We start from the raw sequence: 20,682 nt of genomic DNA, 5'->3' as shown, positions 1-20,682 counted from the left end.
TTATACAGCAGTGTAATTTCAGATTTTACTATTGTTGTATTTCACTTAATGACGTTGTTTTTGACTTGTTATATCAAATTGGACAAATTATTGATCAAATATAGGTCTATTTCCGGGCTTTTTGGGCTATCCAAGCACCGGTACCGTAGCACCATATTTTAAGTGCCGGCTGACGTGACCGAGGTTCCGTGGAGGACGGACCACTTGACCGCAGTCTCGCGCGGAGACAATCAGAGTGGAGCGCGCTTCTGTGGCAGCAGATCAGCCTGACTCTGTGAACGCTGGATGAACCTCTTGCTGTAAATCTTAACTTTGAACTATATCACAGATGTTATTGTTAAAACTCTCTCTGTAAAGTGGTAGAGTATCTGAAAACCTGTGGACGACGCCGAACGCCGTGTTCATTTTTTTAGTTTTGTTTAAATTGGCTAATTTTTCATCTCTTTATCGTCACTTGACAACTACTTAAAGAGCATCTGACAGCACAACGGTAGGTCCTTTACATGTTTTGCATACATTTACCTGCATCGCAGGACAACACACACACGCTACAAACATACTGGGTTACCGTCTTCTCTCATCCACGGTATGTTGACTTAATTGAGCTTATATCACTGCTACACACACACCACGCTTTTCCAGAGAGGAAGCGATAGACTCAGTAAAATAACTTTCTGAATAGTTGATTTCCAGCAGCCCTTTGTTGAACCTGTTGACTCACTTTTCTTTCTACAAAATTAAACAGAAAGAGAAACGAAAGAGAAACGAAAACAATATGAAAAAAAACTATAAAGAACCCAATAAAAAGTATGCCGTGTAGGCTACTCTCTCATACAGCACTATTTGTTATTTATTCATTTATCCATTTTTGAAAATGCTGGCGCTTTTTAGGAGTTTGAGTGAGTGCAAAAAAATATAGTTATAGCTATTCATGACTAAGTAAGTGTATCTCCTGTTAGAATAAACGGAACATATTGTTAAATAAAACGTATTGGTTTTGATTATCAGGCTGTGTCAAAGCTATTTCCCTTCATTTAGCAAAATGTTTCATTAAACTTCAGTTCCTTTTATAAAAAAATAAGCAATAAAATGATGTTGATGAGGATATAGACAGCACACAGTGTCATGCATGTTTAGTGCAGTCCAATACGAATTGCAGGTGTTTTGTCTTTGCTCCCCAGCATATCGGATTTGAAATAAAACAATGACTTTCGGGTCTAAGTGTTGAGTTTAAGCTGTTATTTTGTAGGAGTAGTGTTCTAGTTATATAAAGCAGGTCAGCCTTTGTGCATGCTATGATAAGTGACACTGTGGAGGTTGTGAGTGCATTCAGCCTTCCTGCAAAGAGTGATGTGGTGGATAAATGACAATGTCCTCATTGTTTGTGCACAATTTCAACATTTCATTAGAAACAGAATAATCAGCAAAGACAAGACAGTTCAGTTTTTCACTGCAAGCTAAACATAGTTTAAATCTCTTGCATGATTGCTGGCAGTTTGCTGGTGCGTGCATTTAGATTATTAAATAGTTGTGTATAAAAGATATGGCTAAATCCTTTGTCTATAGGTTATCTGACAGGGCTGTGCTTCAGAAAGATGTCATGTAATGGAGGTTTGACAGTAGATTGAAGGGTCTCTCCTTCACTGAGACATCAACATGAACTCTTCTTGCACCTGACTGGATGTTGCTCTGCATTGACATATCCCTGACTGTGAAAAAAAAAAATCCCCCAGCATCTAAAAAAGAAAATGATTTCCTTTTTGTTACATATTAAAATTTACAATAGAATTTAAAAGAATATAAAATAAAGTGCACAACAAACAGATAACAGGACTGTAAACAAGTGTAATGTAAAAGTGACAAGTGTATTTAAATATGAAGGTATGTGCAGGGGAGTAGTAGGGAGGGAAGGAAATTGTCCTGGGGGTGACTCAGTGGGGGACCCGGGCTCTGTTAATGAGCCCGACTGCGGACGGGAAGAAGCTGTTCGTGTGGCGTGAGGTCTTGGTCCTGATGGACCTCAACCAGATGGAAGGGGCACAAACAGTTTCTGTTTCTTGCTCGCTTCAGGGTCAGGATTGATGTTGGTTAGAAGATTTAACTGAGTGAAAATGGAAAACAAGATTGATATATTTTAATGGCAGTTTTTTTGACACCAGAGCAACGTTTTGAAAGTGAGGCACAAGGGTTAAAGGACGTATGTATTTATGACAGCTGTGTGTTTATGTCAATGAGGTTACCAGAAGGCGTCTTTGTTTTATTACAAACAATATTCTTGAGCATGTGAACACAGTCGCATACAGACACATTATTGCACATAAGTGTTGATGGTGCACAGTGGTGTACTTCACATGTGTGAAATACTGGCAGCAAAATCACATTTCAAGTTGGATTTTGCAGCACACTGTGCTGTTTGAAAGAGTTGTGAGAAACCGACACAGATGGATGTCTGTCACAAGACTGACATTGAATTAGGTTCAGCAGCTCTGGGTTTCCTGTATCTCAACAAGACATGGTCACTACTGTCCGTCTGTCTATTGTTCAGTTTGAGGGAAAAACAAGTCACATTCACAAATAAAATTTGGTGTGCATGACATTAGAGGTATTATATGTGATTGCTCTTTCAGGGTGAACTGCCTTTACACTGTATAAGCACAACGTTGAATGCGCAAATCTGCTGTCTGCATTTGGGTCCTTCCCTGGTTGCCACTCTCCTTCACCGCATTGCGACAGTATGAACTGACTAAATATAGACCCAGCAAATGGATCCTTTTCAGAGGAACCTCATGAGGTGACTTATACCCTCCTGTGTTTCCAGTGAGTGGAGAAACACAGCCCTGTCACTGGCACGCCAGAGCCATGGTTGGATAGATTTCTATCTGGCTTTGCAGGACTTAATTAGCCTCCAGCCTGCCTCCAGGTCTTCTAGCCCCCAGCCTGCTAGCCACCGGTCTAAACCCTGGCCTGCTAATATTCGCTCTACACCTCCACCTGTTAGCCTCCAGTCTGTACCTCGGCCTGCTAGCCTTCAGCCTTCACTCCGGCCTTACCTGGGGCCAGACATAAATCTGTGAGCGGTTTGATTTCCGTGATTGGACCCAATGTAAACATAATAAGTGATGCCGGCACGTGAGTGTGAGCACAACCTCACTATCTATACGTAGCATTGTTACTCGTTTTTTTTTCATGTCACAATGCCAAACAAAACATTCAGATTCAAAGGTCTGGACCCAGGCAAGGGCAGCACCCCAGGTAGGCTGGGTTTTTAACTGATCTGTAATGTGAACGAGATTTCTGACCAGCATTGTTATAATTTTTAGGACCATTTTTTTATTCATTAGCAAGCTCTATTTTGAGCTTTTTTTATGCACTCTGACACCTTATTAATATTCAAAATGCAAATGTTTAACCTCAGAAACTTTCCAGATTAAATATGAATTGTGATACAAAAGTAATAAGCCTACGCTCAGCTCTTTGTCCTCTACTGTAATATGTGTCACTCAGGCAAGGGGGCTGAGAAATCTTGTATTACTAAAGAAAAGGACAGAAGGAGAGAGGAGCTGCTGAAAGCCTTCATGTCAAATTTGAACTCAGAAAAAGGTGGCTGTGTTTTTAAAGGTGGCCATTTCTCTTAGACACACACAGGCTCAATCTTTTATCACAATACAGACATAAAAAACAAACATGTCGAAACATTCACATATTCAAAACAAACAAAAACTGGTCCTTGTCTATAAGGAGTCAATTTGCTACACACACACACACAAACACATTATGTTAAAGACCGGCCTTCATTGTGGCAGGCTGTGGTGTTAAGAGGAGTATCTATTTGAGCTTCACGTTGGCTTACATTTAAAGTCATTTTCGGGGCTACACTCAAAACGGTCGAGGTGAAGCCTCTGCAAAATGACCTGGCAACACCGATGCCTTATTGCCCGTACCCATAGTAACTCAGCCCTGTGTAAACATGTCCACAGAGGGAGGAAGAGACGTTGCTGACAGAGAAAAGAGTTCACTCTGAGCAGCAAGTCGCTAAAAGGGTCTAAAAAGTCGCTTAGTCCAGCGAGAAAGTTGCCAAGTTGGTAACACTGTGGTTATCCATTACATTTAATTAGTCCGTCTTTGGGGACGGATGCACGTCCACTCTGGGCACACGTAACTCAGAGGGCGGGCCTGGACCCCCAATGCCCGCTCATGTTGCCGGGGCTGACTCCAGCCTACCAGTAACAAGCCTTCACTCCCAGTGCTGACAAATGGACTTCAATCCGGCCTGCTAGCAACCAGTCTGCTAGCCTCCAGCCTTTGCCCAGGCCCATTAGTCCGCGTCTGCTTGTCCTGATCCGGATACCTTCCCGCCTGTCTGTTCTCTATCCCCTGTATGCTATGGGCTGTCTATGAACACTTTGAGAAGCTGCCAAGACGTCCAGCGGTTACCCTTGGTAACCGCTGTCAATAGTGAGTCAAAGTCACACTATTGACTTTGACTCTATTTTCAGAGGGTACCAAGGAAGGCAGGATTTACAGCTCCCGACATCGAAAAGCGTAGACCAGCAGTTTGGCCTTTACTCTAGTCATAATTTTCATGACACCTTACTTTATTTGTTTACCATGTTGTAGAAAAAAATATGCTTTCATGGTTATTAACCTAAAAGGCCTTTTTAAAGTCTATCACCCTTGGCATGCTTTACGTTAGGAGGCTTTGCTCTGGCTGTCGGGAAGTTAAAATAAGACGAAAAACCTTGTAGAGTCTGGACAAAGGGTTAGAAAACATTGTTTTGCCTTCTCGCTGGTGGCATGAATACTGTATGAAGCTGAGCGAAGGTAATGTTGCTGTAAGGTTTTGGTCTGTGTCCATGTGTGGTGTACCAAGATCTTCTCCGGACATATTTGTTTTGTAAAAAACTCAAATATTCAAGTAAGGACAACTAAGACTCATTGACTTATTTTTGTATTCATCCAAGTAACATAACAAGCTTAAAGAAATTGAAGACTTTTCCTTAACTTTGACTCGTTTAAATTGCTTAACTATACAAATGATAACCTGATGGGTTGTTTTTATGTTAAAACACATATAAGTAGTCAGTAATCAGTAATGCCAAGCTCCTCCTGGGTTTGACATTTCTGACTTCCCAAGGGAGAACTTTAATTAGTCTAGCTTCATGCCTTGAGACGAACAACCATGTGAGCTACCACATTGAATATTAATAAGCCCACAAACAGTACATAAACATATTTCACTCTCTGACACTGTGGAGTCATTTTGCACCAGTGCTTTCAGAGAAATAGAAGAGACTATCAGGACGATTCCTAAGCAAAATCCGGTCATTCCTTTTACATGCAGAGAGAGTCATATATGCTTTTATCTCTTCCAGACTTGACTACTGCGATGCACTTTATTCTGTGATCAGCAGGCAAAACATTCAAAAACTGCAATTGATACAGAACGCTGCTGCCGGGTTTTTAACTCAACGAGAAGTGACCACATAACACCAATCCTTGCTGCTTTTCACTGGTTACCTGTGAGTTGTAGAATCGATATAAAGATTTTAATGCTCGTTTTTAAAGCCTTAAACGGCCTGGCTCATTCATCTGCGATCTGCTGATTCCCTTTGAGCCCGACCACTGCCTGAGATCTTCAGGCAGCAGATCCCTGTTAATAGTTCCAAAATCCCGAGTGGTCACTAAAGGTGAGCAGGCCCTTGCTGTTCGGGGCCCTAGGCTGTGGAACTCCCTTCCTGGAGATCTAAGACAGGCAAATTAAATGTCCTCTTTTAAATCTCTTCTGAAGACTCACTTTTACTGTTTGGTTTATTGATTATGTATAACAGATTTTAGAATTTACAATCTTGCTCCATCTTGTTTTACCTCTTTGATTCTGAATCGTATTTGCTGAAGATAATAATGGACATCATTGCCAATATTACAGGTTCAGCAGCTGTTCATGATGAGGTTAGGTCATGTCTGATTATCAAAATTAGTGAATTTAATATTCAGGCCATTGACCTATATATTTGCAAATATCAAGAAACAGGAATAATATTAAATGACCTAAAAATTGCTCAAGTAGTACCTGCGTTTAAATCTGGAGACAGAAGTTCATTGAACAACTACCGCCTTATTTCTGTCCTTACATGAGTTTTTCAAAGATTTTTCCGAAATAGGGTCCCATGGGGGACACGGGAAGTCGTGACTTAGCCTCTCTTTTGAAGCAATATTTTCCTCTGTTCGTGCTATATTGACAGATAAATCTGACTCCTCCTGCTTTCGCAGCTGTGCCGGCATGCCTACGTGTACCAGGATGCATTGTGTGCAGCGGTCAGTCCAGCTTTGCCTCTATACCCTCGTTACTCCACTTCTATGATTATTCCATCGGTTAATTGAGTAATGGGTTAAGAAATACTACTGCTTTATTAGGGAGCAATAGTATACATAATAGAAAATAAGACTGAACTACTAATGGGTTTTCTTTTTGGATGAATCAACAATTGTATTGCTTAAATTGCATATTGTCTCTCAAAATTAAGCCAATTAAGTGCATTTAAATGCAATATTATCTTTAAGGTTTTAAAGAAAACATTGTATGAAAATTACATACTGAGGAATTTATTGGTGTCAACTACATTTACCATCAACACTGACTGGACATCCACATAAAAGGCTTTTTAAAGGGATGCCTGCTTCTTCAAACTTGGGGCTTGCCGACCGTCATCTACTGTTGATAATACACTGACTGTGGTTAAGTAGCTCATACAACCCCACTTAAAAAAAATGATTAATGCAGTAGTGCACTGCCTTTTGAAACTTGCTTTATTCAGTGTTTCAAAAGTCTGATCTAGAAGGGAGTTCCTTTTAATCATTCAGCACTGCCTGTTGTGTTCGATTTGTTCTGGTTTTATGAAGTGTGTATTGATCTCTGGTAGGGTATAAGTGTGTGCCAGAACTATGTTTGAGCTTGCTATACAGTCTGGGATCTTCAATACGGGTTCCTTTCAAAAGAAAGTAGTGATCATTTAACCTCTCCTCAACTTTTAGCCAGAGGAATTGGTCATGCATTTTCATTTATGTTGGCTCTTGGTGTGCATCGAAGGGCAAGCTGAGCGACTCTGTCCTGAACCAGCTGTAGTTTCTCTAGATTTGCCTTTGTGTCCCCTGACCGAACCACTGAGTAATACTCTAAGAGTGATAACACTTAGTCTGCAGGACCTGTTTGGTCAGCTGGAGTGTCAAAAGGGAGAGCATCTCTTCACCACAGATAGATTTCTCCCCATCTTTACCACCAGCTAGCCAATGCGTTTTGATCAGGTGATTGATCAGATTTTAACTATTCGTTCCAATCATAGTTCTAACTGATCTCTTCTCGTCACTATTTGATTTCCTCTGCAGTGTTGGTTCTTCTGAAGGATGGAGATACTGGACAACATGGGCGAGGAAGGGATGGAGTTAGAGGGATCAGCCAACACAGCAGCCATTATAAACGTCAGCCTAGATGGCTCCGCAAATTACACCAACATTACCTTTTCCCCCTATTATCAGCACTCTCTGTATGTGGCTGCAAGCTACATCCTGGTCTACTTCCTGATCTTCCTGCTGTGCATGGTGGGGAACATCCTAGTGTGTCTTATCGTACTGGAAAACCGTCACATGCGCACAGTCACCAATCTCTTCATCCTCAACCTGGCCATCAGTGACCTACTGGTGGGCATCTTCTGCATCCCTACAACTCTGGTGGACAACCTCATCACAGGTAATTAAGTCCACTACTGCCTCTGCCACTATCTCTACAAACAGAGACTCAGTCCTCTGTCACAAAACGAGTCCAGTCTCCTGCTCTAGCTATCCTTTTGAGCTCTTCTACTTAAATAGACTCACTCCAACCTTGTGTGGGCTTTGATGGTGTCTCTGCTCTTACATTCAAGATGTTTTAGGTGTCCTTTGTTGAAATTGTACATGTTTCACAATCCACAATTTTCATTGAGTCGACATTGTATGCCTTGGTGGTGTTCTTCCTTGTGACGTACTTGTGTCAACAAAGAAATGGAAAACAGGATGCCTGGTATATTCATCCAAGGTCTCACATCAGGCTAAAAGGTAATAGAAGATGAATACTTGAAGAGGAAGACTCTTAGTGAGGATGCAAATGCCAACAACTGATGACACATAAGCATCGGTGTGAACTTCGAATCAGTGGAATGCACTGACTCATATACTGTGTAAGAAGGGTAAGCTGTTGTTGTGATCAGGTCAGCGTGATCAACCATTGGTCAGACTTGTCCCTGGCTAGAAATGGTCCTGGTCAAAGGCCAAAAAACTGCAATGTATTCATGAGGAGGACGGCCAGATGGTGCTGCTGTCCACGTCCAATAATGGTCCAGTCAGAACCTCTCTTACAAACCAGGAAATATTGATCGTATTATTGCGACTGCATGTGTCTATTACATAACGTCCTTTTTAAAAAATGAACACTTTTATACACTCTATGATTGCACTTAGGATTGCTTCAGGTAGGTATAGGTGATGTCAGAGGGACAACATCTGTCTTGAGAGGTGGTTGAGGTGGATTAATGGGACAACACACATGAATGTCACCCTGGATACTAGGGTTTTGTGTCTTGTGTGAAACCAAGCCAACATTTCTATTTTTAAACATAGCTGACTAATTATCTCAGGGTTTTTGTTTCAAGAGCTGCTGAATGCATGCTGTGTACATACATTTAAGCAAAATAGCTGACTAGGCTCGTTTATGGTGTGACACCTGGTGATTTATTTATTTTACTCAACCAAAATGGGACCTCATGATTGATTTTGATTGATATGGAATTAATTTAAATTAATTTAAAATGTCCCATTCCACTTAAAAAAGAATTGCAGGGTACAATCACTCTGTCTGGTGTGTTTGAAGCCCTTCTTTCTGCTGCAGCAGGGATGATGAAACTGAATAATGAATGGAAGCAAGATGTGAAGGGCCACTCTGTGTCTTCTCTGCATTTCCATTTGCAAGAATATCTGTAGATTGGCTCGAATGCCTTCATGCCACATTAAAGTAATTCTGTAAACATTTATGCAATCTGTGAACTAGCTATTCTAAATTTCTAAAAATCCTTGTAGATTGACAATTATGTTACTGTGTTACCACTGAGGACTAGCTAGAGTACTCTAATGATTGTCTTTTTTTTCAACAGGTTGGCCCTTTTCCAACACTGTGTGCAAGATGAGCGGCTTTGTGCAGGGAATGTCTGTTTCTGCATCAGTCTTCACTCTCGTGGCCATAGCTGTTGAAAGGTTAGTGTGTGCTGTGGTTTGATGCCTTTCTCCCCATTTATCTACAATGCGTCATGGCACAAAAAGGAGAAAAACTACCAAAACAGTAACACAAGACAAACAGATTTGACTATGGTACATATTTGCCTTAAAAATATTAACCATATGGTGGCCCTAAAGAAAGGTCGGCATCATTAAAGTCCTACGGGGACCGTGAATGTCTGTACAAATGTTCAGGTCAATGTATGAAATAGTTGTTGAGATATTTCAGTCCCACATTCCCATCACTAGAGCACAACACTAAAATGGCTCAAATTACCAAACATTTGCTCATTACAGCTTCTTACACATCAAGCTTGCTTTACTTTTAACCTTTTAATTATTATTTTTTGACTAGTGGCTATATAGAATTGCAATTTTTAAAACATGTGTTTATGATCTGTTAATTTGAGGTGGGGTTTGTCATGATTTTGAAGACTAAATAAGTCATGTAAAAAGTTACTGGAAGAATAATTAGTATTGAGTATTAAGTATCCTTAGTTACAGCTCTAGTTATATTTTAGATGTTGTTCTTTTGTTTGTCTATATATATATTGCTAATGTGTTGGAACGCTCTTCCTTCCTTATTTACTACAGGTTCCGCTGTATAGTGTACCCTCTAGAACCCAAGGCAACCGTACTTGTTGCCAAGGCAGCCATCGTGTTGATCTGGGTGCTAGCAGTGGTGATCATGTGTCCTGCTGCTGTGGCACTGACTGTGGATAAAGTTCCTTTCCACAACATAGTGTACAATAACGACTTCAACCAGACATTCCCCCTGTACACCTGCTATGAAAACTTTGCCAACCCTCAGATGAGAAAGGTCTACACGGCGGTTCTGTTTGCTCACATCTACCTGGTGCCGCTCACCGTCATCTCGCTGATGTACGGAGGTATCGGAAGCAAACTGTATTCTTCTGTTGTTGCAAACAGAGAGCCACAGCTGGCCAACGTCACAGTCCATGCTAGGCGTAGAAGGGCTGGTCAGCAAATGATTTCCCAGAAAAAGGTCAAGGTGATAAAGATGCTCATCCTGGTGGCTTTGCTTTTCATGCTGTCCTGGCTGCCACTCTGGACTCTCATGATGATGACTGACTACGCAGGCTTGGACAGGGAGCAGCTGGACCTTCTGACCAGCTACATCTTCCCCTTTGCCCACTGGCTGGCTTTCTCTAACTCCAGCGTCAACCCCATCATTTATGGCTACTACAATGAGAACTTTAAGAGGGGCTTCCAGGCGGTGTGCAAGTCCAGGCCCTTCTGTTGCCTTGTCCAGTGCGACCTGTGGAAAAGGATGGTCAGGGTGGTCAGGAGGGGCAGGAAGGACAGGTCCGTGCCAATACCTTGTGGAGGTACTGACTTCAGAGATGCCACTAGCAATCACAACCATCTTGCCATCGGGCTGAGAAATCGAGTCCATAACGTTAACGAGTTGACAGAAACAGCAGAGGTGAATAGAAGTGTAAGGCTGGGGTGTGTGGTGGTCCACTCAGAGAGAAGTCTTTCAGATCAAGGGTTGGAAATGACAGCTGTAAATAGCAAAGACAGTAATGGTGAGAAGTCAGAAAGGGTTAATTCACTGGCAGCCTCAGTGGGTCAGGCGTGGGATAACTGAGTGTTCACAATATTACCCAGAAATGAGTAAACAAAGCCATAGTATGTTAGATTGTAGTCCCAAGGAAGAGACAATTATCTCTCAACACTTTAGAGAGGTGGTTACACATTGCAACCCTAGTTCTAGGCAGTGCCTCATCTTTACTGTAAACACTTTAAATCCCTGATGCTCATGCTCTGCCAATCAGGGAAAGCACAGATGAGGTGACTGGAGGTAGCACCATGTACCTTGGGGTTATTTTATATTTAGAAAATATTCCCTCACTCATGCCTGGCCCACCATGTCAGGCAGCTGGCTTTTAACCTATGATAGAAGTTGGACCAAACCAATTAGCTGAATCAACAGATCTGATTAATAAATTAATATTTTTACGCTAAGAGCAACAGGGGCTAATTTCATATTGGCCATACCTCAAACCTCCAACATAGCTAATCAAGGTAAGCAATGCCTGTCGTTATTGCTCTGAAGCGAAAATACTCTCTTTTAAAGACGGAACTTGTGTGCAATTAAAAGAAGTACCACAGTAATGTAAGCCTTCACATGCAATGGCTGGTGAGTATTTATCAGACCGATTAAACTGAGAAGGAACCTATTGTAGGCACATTTAAGTTCCCTGCATATCACACATCTCATTGTTTTGCTTATTAAAACTACACACAGAAGTGAAGTAGTTCAGGCAGGGTGCACTCAGTGTTAACGTTTTATTGTGACAATATTATTTTATTGGTCCATCGTTTCCCTCTTCATGGAGGAGACATTGTACATAAAAAAAATCTAGTTTGTGAAATATTGTGTTGACGTTTTAAAAAGCACATCAAAATCTATTCACTAAGGTAATCACATATTCATTGTTTATGTACATGCATTTACATTCACGTTGTAAACTTTAAATGAAATGCAAAACAAGAATAATGCAGAAAAATAATGTTTATCCAGGAAAACCCAAGATACGGACATTGGTGTGCTGGTGAAGTCGAACAGTTTTTGTCACATGGCAAAGCCCTGCTTCACCCATCACATTTCAGCATCCTTCAATTGAGGACCAAAGGCTACTGACATGTGATTTCCTGTTGTCTGTAAAAGCGTCTTTCAACAAAAGTCCCAGGTACTCGGGTTCATTCCTGTTTGAATGGACTCTGAAATGCTCTCATTTCTAAGAACTGTTGTGTGCAATTCTCTCAGCATGTTACGTATTATGTTGTTGTGTGTTCCTGCTGTTACACTGAATTGCCTGAGCAAGGAGTGAACCCATACCACAAAGTCAGACTGTATTGCCATGTGCTGTTACAATTATGTTCATTTGCTGACATCAGTGTTAAAATTATGAATCAATGAATCTATTGTTTGACTGACAGAAAAATAACTGATTACACTTTTGAAAATTTGTGTAGGTCAGTTGTTAAATTAAGAATACAAACAAATGATTACTGTGTGATTAACTTTATTTTGACCCCAAATTTTACTCTTTACGAAACAAAAACACTAGCTATTTACATATAATCAGGTAAAGCAATGATCCTTGAACTTGCCAGAAAGTATTAAGTGAACGTAGGATGTTGAAGGTTCTTGTTAGGCTCGAGATGAAAAGTTTAACAAGAACAACATATATACATAAAATAGAACCGGGTCATTGGAACCGTTCCCTAATGACCTTTCATAAACATTCATCACATACAAGTCATTCATCACATACAACTTTACTGTAAGCTTCTTAGATCCCATGAAATGTGCACTTGATCTTTCGCTCCATAACAAAGAGTCCGTTGTTGTACTGTACATTTAAGTCCGTTGTTGTACTGTACATTTAAGATCCACACTACTATGGTCTATTTGAATAGGAAATGCATCACAGTGAAGGCCATTTCATAGAACATGAATTTCTCATGTCAACTGCCGTATCTCCTTACCACTCTCACAACTGCATTACAACTGTCTAACCTAGACGAGTCTTGTACAAGTAGGTTCGTAACTTCAATGGAACTGTAAAGCAAAAACAGTTTTAGTTGATGCCTCTGTAGAAGTCACGTGATGGATTTTGTAATATAAGACATTCAAAACTTTGCCTTTAAACAGTAATAACCTCGACAAGTGCACTCAGTAGAGTGCAGATCTCCGCCAGGTGTGTCTCTGTCTCCGCTATCAAACTAGAAGAGTTGAATCACACTCAATTGTCCCCTTCAGCTCCCTTACAGTCCGGATGACGCCTAACATAACAAAAACTGAGATTTATTCATCTTGTTTCATAGCCTAACTTTAGTGGATCATAACAGAGTATGGAATTAATCCGCAGATGCTCCAGTAAAGTTTAGGATAGAAAGACACGGCCAAAACAAACTTCTCCTCCATTTGCACCAGCGCTTCAGTTCAGAGATTTATTACTTGAAATGCTCGGAGTGGCCGCACAAAAAAAGGCGGAGTGCTCAGAAAAAAGATGCTGGTTGTAGCGCCTATTCTTGAGGCAGCCGCATACACTCTCCTATTTGGGAACAATTGAAAAAAAGACACTGGCGCTCAGAAAAAGACGCCATGTGGACACAGGCCCTTGTTTTTAACCTAGCCGATTGTCTGAAATGACTTTTGCTACTTAAACAGCATCTACCTGCAAGCACCTCACTTGCAGCACCTACCTATACGGTATGGATTCAGCAGTCGATGACGGTATAAAACAGTGACTGAAATAGGTTTTATATTTTAGGCTAAAGGTTCCAGTAGTATGCAAGATTAGCTGTGTATAGACACCCATGCACACAGACACAATCGAACGCCTGGCAGAGATAAAAAATCTACCTCCATAACATTGCAGATGTACAAATGTCAGTGTAAATTCTCCTTATTACAAATTGTATTACACTTTATGAAACACATCAAAGCAACTGGTCAACTACCTCAATTTCCCTCAGTATACACAATAAATAACCTCCATCTGAATAAGGCTTATCAAATAATGTTAACAATAAAATCATGACACCTTTAAAAACGTTCAGTGGTCAAAATGCGAAGTAAGCAAAAAGGCAGCTTCAAAAAATATCAAGGTAAATAACCTACAATGTTGTTAGCCATTTTTGTTGCTACAGCATAGCAAAGAAACAGCTCGCTACAGCACAGCAGTCAGCTGCTCAACATGCAGGTACTCTCATTGTGCCTTTTCTTACTAGTTATTTGTCAGTTTTTATAGAATAAAGTGCATAGACAAAACTGTGAATGGGAGGCATGCTAACCTTAGCTACTACTAGCTCCAGATACAGATATCACTCTTTCCCATGTCATACCCCTCTCTCAACCAAGGTGAAAATGCTCACAAAAAAACGATGAAATAAAAAATCAATTACTATGTTTCATTTACACAATAAAATATTCTGAATGTTTTCTGGCTTTCTGAACGAACCGCTTAATCTCACAACTCAGAAGACATGTTATCTGAAAGGAAATTATTTGTAATATCTTCCTGACATTAATCTTTAGTTGTATCTATATGTTGTGTCGCTTATACTTTATATCAGAGGTGTTTTATTAATGGCTGTGATAAACACAAATGTTCATCCCTCACTAAGATAGGAATGTAAAAAAGCTATTTTAAAACTAAATAATGTGCCGTGTTTGCGTTCAAGAGTTGTGGTCCACTACAGCAAGACAAATACCACCACTACATACATGCATTTATCTACAAGAGCCACAACCAAAGAATTGGATATACTAAGAGACGAGTTTTAACACCTGTTAAATTGGTAATATTTTGGATATTTGTGTCCTGGGGCATCTTTGTTGCTAAGCTGTCACTGGTGTGGTGAAACTTGAATTTGTTCCCAAGTTGTGGCCTTGTCAATGTGTGCAGTATTATTATTATTTTTTTTTTAGTTTATATGTATTCCCTGTCTGGCTAGCGTGCTAGTTATTTATGTACACCACAATGGAAAAACAAATGCTGTTTGTGGCTTGCAATGCAAAAGCATGACTTAGTGCATATTGTTGTTCTTTAGGCCAGGGGTCTTCAACGTTTTTCAGGCCAAGGACCCCCAAAGTGATAGAGATGGAGCAAGGACCCCCTACTATATATATTGTATACAATTATGTTTAGTGCCATGTATAAACATACCTCTTTATTGTGCATTCAATACTAAGCTATTCAAATAATACACAGGTTCATATATTCATGTTTTTATTTTAAACATGTGCAAGGTACAGTGAGTAGGGTGGCCGTGCCGCTGCCATTTATAAACACACCTTGTCAGCTGATACCAATGCCAATATCAACATTGTCTGTCAATTGCATGATAATTATGCATACAATTTATTTTTTTATTAAAAATTGTCTAATCAACCAAATATTCCACGACCCCCCCTGCAGTACCTCCGTGGACCCCCTGTTGAAGTCCTCTGCTTTAGGCCTTTGTCTTGCTTAAATGTATTATATTCTGCTCTGTTATTTTATTGTATTGTATATATTGAGCATCTTTCTTACATAATATTTTTATGTTTACTCTGTAACTTCGTTTGCTGATGCTACAAACAACTTTCCCCCTGGGGATGAATAAAGTGTGTATATATATATAACTGGATGTAACATTGTAGTTCTGTTTTCACTTATCTACTCTAGGTTTGACTGATATGTTTGTTTTCTATTATTTGTATTTTGTATTGAAGCCCTCAAGTTTTTGTTCAAATATTCATCTATCATTTTTGGCCACTTTTGTGAAAACATGTTTGAGAAATGCATTGGAGAATAAAAATAACTTCTCTGTTCAGCTGCATACTCAAACAAACCAGCAGTGTTTGGGTTCTCCTGTCCAAAGTTTGAAGTAATGGAAAATAATGAACCGGCTTATTTTATTTTCCAAAACATGAATCTGTCCATTATTTGAATAGCTTAGTATTGAATGCACAATAAAGAGGTATGTTTATACATGGCACTAGGCCCAGTTTAACATAAAACACAATTTTATACAATATATATAGTTGGGGGTCCCTGCTCCATCTCTCTATCAGTTTGGGGGTCCTTGGCCTGAAAAACGTTGAAGACCCCTGAGTTAGAGGATCACCATAGTCAGCATGATTCATCCATTAGACACAATAGTTGACTATACCAAACCATTGTTTGACCAACCGACATTGCAAATTGCTTGCGTGGCTAAAAGTTGTAAGCATGGCAGAACAATTCAGAGGTGTCAAGATAAGAGAAACTAAAGGGACTGTCTACATTCCTATGATGGTCTTCATCTTACGCTGTTCCTCGCACTGTGCATGATGTCAAGTATAAAGACATGTGGGGGACAAAGCTGTATTTGTTGTTGTTTGCTAAGAAGTTAAAGTATATGTGGCAAACACAGCGGCTAACCAGTAACAGGAATTATAAATAATGCCTTCTTGCCGTATCTGTGTTTTGGGGGTTTATGCACACATTATTATCGATGTGTGTGTCAGATTGTGTGCAGCGATCTGCAGTGTGTGTTCATGTTTGACGTGTCCACTATCTGTGTTGTCTTGTATACCTGTTCCTTTTCCTGTGTGATGGTTAACAAATAAATGATCGAAGGCTTTTCTGTCCATGTCATTCTGAGGCAATTCTGATTGCTTAAAAGAAAGTCTTTGTAACTCTGCTTACATCATCAAAGCTCACTCTGGAGTATTCTCGCTCACTTTCACTCAGGCTGAAATAATGGCACATACATTAGCTCTGTACTCACTGAGAGCTTGAATGGCAAACTACGACTGCACTCTGCAATGCTTACATTTATGAACTTCAAGTGTATTATTATGAACAGAATGAAAGGAAGACCTCATTATTTTTAAAATCCAAGGAAAGCCCTTTATTGAGAAATGAGCTAACACAATTACATATCAGTTTAAACTAAACATTTTGTTCTCTGGGTATATGAAACTATCTCCCACTCTATCAATGACTGCATATGAATGAGGTTACGAGGACACATAATTCATATTCATTTTGATGCTCGAAGCTTTTAAAGTAAAAAGCACCAACATGGGATCAGTGTTTAATCTTGATCTCAGTGTGTCACAGACTGCCGTCACGGTTGAGATGTATTCTCTGTGCTCACAGAACAAAGATTAATAAGAGGTATTCTGAATTCTTTTATCTGGAACAAGAGAGGAATCTCATTAATCTATATGACGTCTGCTTCTTTCATATTCTTTGTGTGGCATGCGGCATGTTCAGAAATAAAGGCTCATTATAGAGGTCTGCATTGTGAGTATGGTGTTTGGTAAGGCCAAGTACAGTAACACTAATTAGGCTGCATGTTATGCACATTCAATTCAAAGGGAGATATCTAAATCCACATCAGGTGACCTGCTGTTAGCAGAAATGGCATGCAGCAACACAAAACACGTAATAAGACACTTTTTCTTTCATCAAAGAAAGTGCTCATAGCAGACTTTGTTGTGTGTGTGTGTGTGTGTGTGTGTGTGTCTGTGTGTGTGTGTGTGTGCTCTCACCCCAAGTGAAACAGGGGTTGACCACTGGGTTAAATGCAGAGGTAAAATTGCATGTATGTACCTGTATGTATATGGAGATTGTAATAAAGTTTAAGTCTATGAATAAAAATAAAAAAATCATTCAACTGACTCAGTTTGCGACAGTGCACGAGGGTTAAGGTTAGGCGGGGTTTCCTTTGATCCATACGTGTCGAGGAAAAAATGTCAGTTAGTAACCTACCATCAAGTAAACAGTAGACACGTAACAGCAAGAGCGGAGTCTGTCTGAAGTGACGACGTTTTTGCAAATTACTGGATAATTTCAAATCAGACTGCAGGAAAATCTGTACCAAGTATCGCAAAAAAACAAGTAGAACCAATCTCACCCATAAAAAGGACATTGCACTCTCAGAAACAAACAGATCAAGTGCTGGGACAGGACTGAGCAAGACAAAGGATCTCCTCTTGGTGTTATACAAATGAGAACACGCATCAGATCCAGAAATAGTCTCAGCCCTTTTACTTTGGCAGACCAATGAACACAGGTGTTGGACCAGCGATAGAGACAGCTCCCTGGCACAGAGGAATGTACTGATGAAATACTAAGATATTGTGCAAGCTTGTCCTCTGCTTTTAGTGCCATTACACACGGGTAACAGAAGCCCTGTAGGAAGGTAGGCAGTCTTGGGGACCGACAACAGGACTGTAATCACAGCCAGAATAGCCCATCCTGACAAAGGTGACCTCTACATCCTGCTGAGCTGATTGACAATTTCCCAGCAGCAATATGTGATTATAACCACAAGGAACCATTATAATGCTCACTACAAGAGGTTAAGTGCCGGCAGAAGCCATGCTGCCTCAGACCTTGAGGAAAGAATCGAACGAACAGTGTGTCATGGCATAACAACAAACTGACTCTTGACCTTTCCCGACTCTATTATGAGAAAAGCAACATAATAGTTGTGGAAGTTTTTAATCCTTACAGCTTGCTCAGAAATGTGTAAGTGCAAATGCAGTGTTTTGCAATATAACTTTGGGAAAATAGATCGTGATAAAACAATATATATATATTTTTTTATTTGAACCATAAATGGAACCTTTTGGATAATTGTGACTGTGTATAACATGCGACAAGAATTTGATAAGGGTTAATGTTTTCATTTGACTATGTTTAAAAGTTATTATTGAAGTTTTGATGTTTTACCTTCTCTATAACAATGATTATAGGCCTTGTGGTGTTTTTAATGCTAATATCACAGTTAATATCACAGTAACTAGATGATCTGAACTAAAACTGGTTCAGGAATATGGATTGGAAATCAGATATTGTATTTTTACTATTTTACACTTTCAATTAATTGTTTAATACTTCGGCTATTGTATTACATTATTTGAAGTCATGTATGCTTTATCCAGGAAGATGCACTTAAGTTTATTCATGCCCACTTTAATTTGCAGAGTGCCACTAGAGATTTTTCAACTCCTAATTTCATGACCACAGCCTGGCTGACAATGCAGCATGAGGATCTTATGGAGGCACTGAAACCTCTGAGGGGAGCGGTTGTTGACAGGGAGGGCCAACGTCTTTGCCACCGAAGAAAGGGTTTCATGCTGTGGAAGATTTCCCCAAAAGAACTGAAGAATTTCTCTTTACACAACCTTATAGTAGGACAAATGTTGAGCGGACGACGCCGTTCATGTTCTCTGTGATTTGCACCATATCTGGAATGCAACTCAACCAGTGGCACCACTGCAATTGCCCTTTGAGGGAGGGAAAATCATCATTCAGCCTTTGCGTACTATGGCAACAGTGTACTGCAGTAATGTTCTGCCAATAAGTCAGTCTTTGAATGTCCAAGCACGATGGGGATCACCACCACACATGCCGAAACTGTCCTCAAGCAACATAGCATGGCAACAACCTGTGGAGAATATCTAGAATAGCTTATATGATTTAAAAAAAAAAGATACCTTGGTGTGGAACTGCAAACCAATTCAATGTGCCTTGTGTAATGATCCCAATGAGTTAAAAGTGACTTACCTTTAATTACATTCAAGGTGCATTAAGTCTCAAAATGACAATTAATTTGGTCGCAAAGGTTACAAATAATAAAATAAAATAAAAATAAATAAAAAATAGAATAAAATGTGTACGTCCATGTACAGTCAAGTGGTTTTGACACATAGTAAGTCATTTCCCTGGTTCCATTCTACATTATTTACTTTCAACAAAAGGTTTAATAAATAGGATAAATATCTTTTAAATAAACCAAAAATTGTATCAAGAGAAAGTTTAGCTTTAATTGTGTTTCCTTAAATCTGTGAGTTCATGCAGCATCGATCTCATCTCTGGGGCGTCTGACAAGCCTCCCTGTGGTTGTCCAGCTGCTGGTGGTGACACACCATTAAAAAAACACATTACAGACAAACAATCACGCAAACATAAAAATCCTTTCATTTGACTTGCTGATTCCAGCTGCGTTTGGACGCCGGTAGTGTTTTTCAGGTCCACCTCTCCTCACCGTGATGTCATCGCCTTCATCCAGTCTGAGAACCAACAAAGCAGGCTGTAAGTTCAGCTTCAAGTATTCTGAAGTTCTGGGCATCGGAGATAATGACATTCTCGTGAAGTGTAAATCACACTTAATGATGTCTGAGTGCTCATGTCTATTATATGATGTATGTATGATGATATCCTCCAATCATTTTCCTTGCAATGCTCACAGGATGGATGATCTGAGTGACTTCTTGAGACAGATAAATGTTCCTGAGGAAACTGCAAAAGCAACTGCAAATGCTCTGAAGACAATGAGTAAAATAGAAATAGGACGGACGCATCAACGATAGTGAAAAAGAGGTTTTCAAGCAAGTGAGAGCCAGACGAGGAGGTGGAGCAACAACAGTCGACGTTTCAAAGGATGCTCAGAAAAAGAATTTGATTCAGGAAGCAATCGGCCCGTTCTTTCCAGACAGGAGAAAGAGACAAGAAACATCAGTCTTCCACTTCTTCTCTCAGTCTCTCACCATCTGCTACATTTGAAACGGTCAACGCTAAAGTGATATTTCTTGGAAGTACTACAAGCAATGACAATTTTGACTTTGCACTATATTACACACAGGGTGGGCGTGAGGATGTTTTTGAGAGCAGCAACGTTGCTTTTGTTGGAGACTTCTGAAAATGAGCAGCAGAATGTGGATGATACACTGCCTGTTTCACCACAAACCATGCCATCCAGTGAGAGAGTGAAGAGCATATTGGTTGTTCAAGGAGGACAGGTACTGCCAGAGCTCATGGCACATTTCTCTGATGATGGACTTCAAGATGTTGACATCAAAAT

General features: G+C 40.0%; 1 protein-coding gene across 1 annotated transcript; it reads left to right on the top strand.

Moving 5' to 3' along the window:
• Positions 1-17,506, top strand: npffr1l2 (neuropeptide FF receptor 1 like 2). Its single transcript, XM_076105039.1, has 4 exons — positions 1-490; positions 7,384-7,744; positions 9,180-9,279; positions 9,895-17,506. Exons 2-4 carry the CDS (start codon positions 7,402-7,404, stop codon positions 10,910-10,912), a joined length of 1,461 nt encoding a protein of 486 aa, XP_075961154.1. The 5' UTR covers positions 1-490; positions 7,384-7,401; the 3' UTR covers positions 10,913-17,506.
• The last annotated feature ends 3,176 nt before the right edge of the window (positions 17,507-20,682 follow it).

The sequence above is a fragment of the Anarhichas minor genome, unplaced genomic scaffold (assembly GCF_050575085.1).
Source record: "Anarhichas minor isolate MPS153535 unplaced genomic scaffold, ASM5057508v1 ptg000030l, whole genome shotgun sequence".
Taxonomy (NCBI): Eukaryota; Metazoa; Chordata; class Actinopteri; order Perciformes; family Anarhichadidae; genus Anarhichas; species Anarhichas minor.
The sequence above is the reverse complement of the archived record's forward strand: the minus strand, read 5'-3'. Positions and strand labels throughout refer to the sequence as shown.

Bases quoted from the DNA above. Each gene is read 5' to 3' on its own strand.
- npffr1l2 (XM_076105039.1), top strand. From the start codon at position 7,402: ATGGAGATACTGGACAACATGGGCGAGGAAGGGATGGAGTTAGAGGGA. The intron at 7,745-9,179 runs GTAATTAAGTCC...TTTTTTCAACAG, and splicing joins GGTGGACAACCTCATCACAG to GTTGGCCCTTTTCCAACACT. The intron at 9,280-9,894 runs GTTAGTGTGTGC...TATTTACTACAG, and splicing joins GTGGCCATAGCTGTTGAAAG to GTTCCGCTGTATAGTGTACC.